The 5,538-nt window shown below is 31.5% G+C and overlaps 2 protein-coding genes across 2 annotated transcripts; one reads left to right on the top strand and one right to left on the bottom strand.

Moving 5' to 3' along the window:
* Positions 1 to 199: 199 nt before the first annotated feature.
* Positions 200 to 2,489, top strand: PKNH_0841400 (SICAvar, type I (fragment); the record flags this gene model as incomplete). Its single annotated transcript, XM_039114031.1, has 3 exons — positions 200 to 847; positions 1,154 to 1,810; positions 2,061 to 2,489. Coding segments are annotated over 3 exons (1,734 nt in total), but the record flags the coding sequence as incomplete, so codon positions are not given.
* A 1,170-nt stretch (positions 2,490 to 3,659) lies between these two features.
* Positions 3,660 to 5,179, bottom strand: PKNH_0841300 (Plasmodium exported protein, unknown function; the record flags this gene model as incomplete). The annotated part of the gene is made up of 2 exons (XM_039114030.1): positions 3,660 to 4,580; positions 5,108 to 5,179. The coding sequence occupies 2 exons, from the start codon at positions 5,177 to 5,179 to the stop codon at positions 3,660 to 3,662; spliced, it is 993 nt and encodes a 330-aa protein (XP_038969660.1).
* Positions 5,180 to 5,538: the final 359 nt, after the last annotated feature.

Genomic DNA, 5,538 nt, shown 5'->3' with positions numbered 1-5,538 from the left:
AAAAACAAAAAAAAAAAAAAAAAAAAAAAAAAAAAAAAAAGAACATATATATACACATATACATACATATGTATATATGTATACATGTATATGTATATATATATGTATATATATATGTATACACATATGTGTATACATATGTGTATACATATATACATATATTTTTTTCTTTCTCTTATCTTCCTTCTTTTATGATCAGGATGACATAAACACTGTCGTCAAAGGAGAATTAACGCAACTTCTACAACATATTACGGATGAAGAGAAATGGAAAGAGGTTGATTCATACTGCAAAGGCGACATTGGTTCAACGTCAAACGACACACCAGGAGAAATAAGTGCAAAGCAAAAAGCTTGTAAGCTTTTTGCTTCAGGTTTAAAACACATTTCTAAAATTGAGGACGACACCAAAAAGGCTGATGTACCACTTAGAAAAACTATGATGTGCGCAGCACTTAATCTTTATGCTGATCAATTAATTACAAAAGCAACAGATCAATGTCCTTTAGATAATGAAAAATTGGATCAGGCAATACAACACGCTTTTGAAAAATATAATGCCACTAATAATGGAATATCTCAGTGCTCAACTTCTAATTCTTGCTTTGAATGCAAAAGAGAAAGCACTTTTCACAATTGTCAAATTGGCAGCAAAGCCACTGACACAGTAAAGCCTAAATTGGAGTCATTGCTCCAAGACAACGACAACTCCAACCCTCACAACAACAAGGAAAAAACACTGAACAAAATAAATAAAATAGAATCTTTCTGTACTCAAGTCCAATGTGCTATCAAACAAGAACTTAGGAGAAAACGTAAACTTCAAAAAGGAGAACTACCATCTTGGGTAATGGCAGTATACATCTTTACATATATATACATATATGTATTTATGTATTGTATATATATGTATAAATGTATGGATGTATATGTATATGTATATGTATATGTATATGTATATGTATATGTATATGTATATGTATATGTATATGTATATATGTATCTGTGTATATGTATATGTATATATGTATATGTATATGTATATATGTATATGTATACACATATGTGTATACATATGTGTATACATATGTGTATACATATACATATATATTTTTTTCTCCCTTACTTTCTTTTTCTTTTGTTCTATGCTTAGGGTGCCTTGAGCGATGAGATCGGAAAGGAATTAACGGAACTTTTAAAAGATATGAACAGCGCTACAAAGCAGTCGGCTGCTGAACAGTACTGCAAAGATGACAGCAAATGGAATAAATTTGGCCATACAGAAAGGCGAACAAATAAAGCAGCTTGTTTGCATTTTGCTGCAGGACTGCAGCACATTTATACCCATGGTAAAGGCCAAAAGGACCCTCTTAATGCCCCATCGTTTGAACAAACGATGGGTTGTTTATTTCTTAAAGAATATTCAAAACAATTGCAAACAATGGCAAATGATAAGAAAAGGGGAAATAGTTGGGTACATCCCCATTGTAGCATAGAGGACGGTATAAATCACGCTTTTGGTGAAAGTAATGCCATTATGAATGCATCATCTAAATGCAATAATGGTACTAATTCTTGTTTTGTGTGCACATTGGACGATAAAAACGATTATAAAGATTGCTCCATTGGCAATGACAAAGTACCGGACAAAGTGGAACCACTGTTCAAAGACCAATCGAAACAAAAACAAATGGAAGACACATTATCGAATACAGTCTGTCCCATCCTTATTACGGATCTCCTTACCCCTTTTCTTCCTTTGGCTCCTGTCTCCATTGGCCTTTCTGCTATGGCTTATTACCTTTGGAAAGTAAGATAAAGATAAAAAAGAAAAAATTTTTTTTTAATGGTTAAAAGGAAAAAAAAAATTTTAAAGGACACATTTAATAGTTAAAAGGAAAAAAAAAATTTTAAAGGACACATTTAATAGTTAAAAGGAAAAAAAATTTTTTTTTAATGGTTAAAAGAAAAAAAAAAAAAAAAATGTGTAAAAAGAATATTTCACAATCTTCCTAACAAAAATATCCTCTCATTTTTTTTTTTTTTTTTTTTTTTTGTAGTATTTTGGTCCTCTTGGTAAAGGAGGACCACGTTTCAGAAGATCTCCTGCTGAAATTCCTGGTCCATCAGTACAAGAACAGCTCCACGATCATGTGCAGCAAGATAGTTCACATGAATATCAATTGGTGAAGGAACGAAAACCTCGTTCTGCTCCAACAAGAACGAAACGTTCTGGTCGCGTGAATCGTCGAACGATTATTGAAATTCATTTTGAAGTGTTGGATGAATGTCAAAAAGGCGACACACAATTGAACCAGAAGGATTTTCTGGAACTTTTGGTTCAAGAGTTCATGGGATCCGAATTAATGGAAGAAGAACAGGTTCCTAAGGAAGAAGTTCTTATGGAAGGTGTTCCTATGGAAAGTATTCCTTTGGAGCAGGTTCCAATGGAACGTGTTCCAAGTTTAGGTTCCGGGTTTATGGTTTAAGGTTCATGGTCTCAGGTTCACAGTTTAGGGTTCACAGTTTAGGGTTCACAGTTTAGGGTTTACAGTTTAGGGTTTATGGTCTCAGGTTCAGGGTTCAGGGTTCAGGGTTCAGGTTTTAGGGTATAGTGTTAATAGTTCCGGGTTTATGTTTTAGGGTTCACAGTTTAGGGTTTATGATTTCAGGGTTTATGATTTCAGGGTTTATGATTTCAGGGTTTATGATTTCAGGGTTTATGATTTCAGGGTTTATGATTTCAGGGTTTATGATTTCAGGGTTTATGGTTTATTGTTTAAGATGAAGGATATTGGTTTCACACCTTTTGTCCTTTTTTTTTTTTTTTTTTTCCTTTTTATTTGTTCTTGAAACAAAAAAAAAAAAAAAAAAAGGAAGAAAAAAAAAGGATTTTTTCTTCCACCTTTATTTCTTATTTTCTTTGTAACATTCCTTTCTTTTTTTTTTCTGTGAAAGGACACCTTTTGTTTATAGAAAAAAAAAAAAAAACATTATTATTTTTTTTTTATGAACACACATTTTTTTTTTTTTTTAATTTTTTCTTCATTATTTATTTCTTTTTTCCCTTAAATTCTGTTTCCATCTTTGCGAAAAGTTGCCCCTAATAGGTGCTATATCTTGTTCCCGTAAAAAAAATGTATGGGACATCGGCGCGCGAGCGCTCGCGCCCCCCAGCACGAACACTATATTACGATTTCCGCGAAAAAAAGGTGTGGAAGAATGCTAGAACATTCATATAATTAGAACTTTATAAAAAAAAAAATAAAATAAAATAAAATATAAAAAAAAAAAAAAGAAGCAAATAATGGGGGGGGAAAAAAAAAATGTACATTGTGTTCATAATATTTTTCGTGTAAAAAAAAAATATAATGGTTCCATATAATCATATAAACCATGTCTATACAATAATCATTATAAGATGTTACTAAAACAATTACACAAATGTGATGATATTCATGCTAAAAAATTATATACACACGAAAAAAAAAAAAAAAAGGAAAAATTTATGATTTAATTTTTTGTAATGGGTTTTTTTTTTTATTTCGTATGAGATAAAGGTTGAATTTTTTCCTTCCCGACCTTCTTAACGTTACACATATCGGATGAATAAATTTTTTTGGGTACAACTTGAACCCTGAACACTGAAACTTGGACCATTAATCTTCTTCTTCCTCGTCTTCTTGTTCAGAAGGTTTCTGAGCACCTTTTTCATTAGAATCTTTTTTCTCTTGGACTTTTTTTTGTCCTGGTTTCTGAGCACCTTTTTCATTAGAATCTTTTTTCTCTTGGACTTTTTTTTGTCCTGGTTTCTGAGCACCTTTTTCGCTATTCCTTCGCTTTTCAGCCTCCCGATCTAATAACTTTTTCAGAAGGCACTCATATTTCTTGTCCAACGCTTCTTTTTGTTCAGGAGTAAGTTTTTTCTTATGGTTACGGGTTTCCTCTTGTGCCAGTTGTTTGCGCATTTCCTCAATTGAAAGATCATTCCATGTTGGTTTTCGCTTTTTGGCGTCTTCACTGGAAGTCCCATCGGAATCCTCCTTATCCCCCTCAGTATTCTGGGCTCCATTACCCGCGTCAGATCCCTCCTTAGTTCCTTCCTTCACTTCTTCTTTTTTTCCCTTTTTTCCAAATAATGTTTTCTTTTCTTCTTTTTTTTCTTCTTTTTTTTCTTCCTTCTTTTCTTCCTTCTTTTCTTTCTTCTTTTCTTCCTTCTTTTCTTCCTTCTTTTCTTCTTTCTTCTCTTCCTTCTTTCCTTCTTTCTTTTCTTCCTTCTTTTCTTCCTTCTTTCCTTCTTTCTTTTCTTCTTTCTTTTCTTCTTTCTTTTCTTCCTTCTTTCCTTCTTTCTTTTCTTCTTTCTTTTCTTCTTTCTTTTCTTCTTTTACTTCTTCTTTCTTTTCTTCTTTTTTTTCTTCTTTTTTTTCTTCTTTTACTTCTTCTTTTTTGCCTAATAACGTTTTAGTTGTTTTATTTTTCCCTTGTGCAGTTGCTTCTTCTTTGCTCGCTAAATTTCTACCTACTTTATTATGTACTTGTAATGAAGCATTCACACCCTGTCTTCGAGCATCATCCTGGTGCTAAAAAGGGGGAAGGGAATGGTATGAGAAGGAAATGAAATGAGAGGAATGATATGGGTTCATAAGATAAATGAATAAGGGAAAAATCAGTTGTTTGGAAAGGAAAGGGAAGGGGGAGGTTCCGGGTTTATAGTTTAAGATTGTAGGGGTGTTAGAATAAGGTGGTTGGGGTATTAGAATAAGGTGTTAAAGGTGCTGGAATAAGGTTTACGGTTTATTTGTTTTAAGGGTTAAGGGAGTAGGAATAAAAATAAAGGAGGAAGGGAAAGGAAGAAAAAAGGAAGAGGAAACAGAAAAAGAAGAAAGGAAAAAAAAGACAGAAGGGGAAGAGAACGATAGAAAATCCTTCCTTCTTAATTCCCCTTATTTCTGCTTTTCCTTTCCTTTTACTTCCTTATCTTATTTTCTTTCCTTTTCATTCTTCCCTGCCTTTTCCCTTAAGTGTGTAGTCTTTTGTAATAATGAATATATATATATATATATATATACAAAAATTCTCTCAATAGCACAAATATTTGTCATCTTACATAGTTGGGATGTTGCCACAGGTAAATTAAAAAAGCTAATAGTGAAAGTTTGGTAAAAGAAAAGGGTGCCATTTTTTTCTTCTTCTCTTTCAAATGCTTTTTTTTTCCTTATTTGTTCTTTTTAAGGGTAAAAATAAAATAAAAAAAAAAAAAAGTTTCTTAATGTGTACGAAGCTTTTTTTTTTTTTTTTTTGTTTCTGTAAATGCTTAAAATAGGTGATTATTCTATTTTTTCTTCTTTCTTTTTAAAAGGAAGTTTTATATCCCTTTTTTTTTTTTCTTTTTTTAAAAGGAAGTTTTATATCCTTTTTTTTTTTTTTTTTTTAATATATATTTCTGTATCCTTATTATAAGTGAAAAAATAATATATATATTTTGCCAACAAAAATTAAATAAAATGGTAAACAAATTTAAGATTTTATATACTCAGG

Source organism: Plasmodium knowlesi (assembly GCF_000006355.2).
Source record: "Plasmodium knowlesi strain H genome assembly, chromosome: 8".
NCBI classification, from domain to species: Eukaryota; Apicomplexa; class Aconoidasida; order Haemosporida; family Plasmodiidae; genus Plasmodium; species Plasmodium knowlesi.
This window is presented reverse-complemented; position numbering and strand designations above follow the sequence as displayed.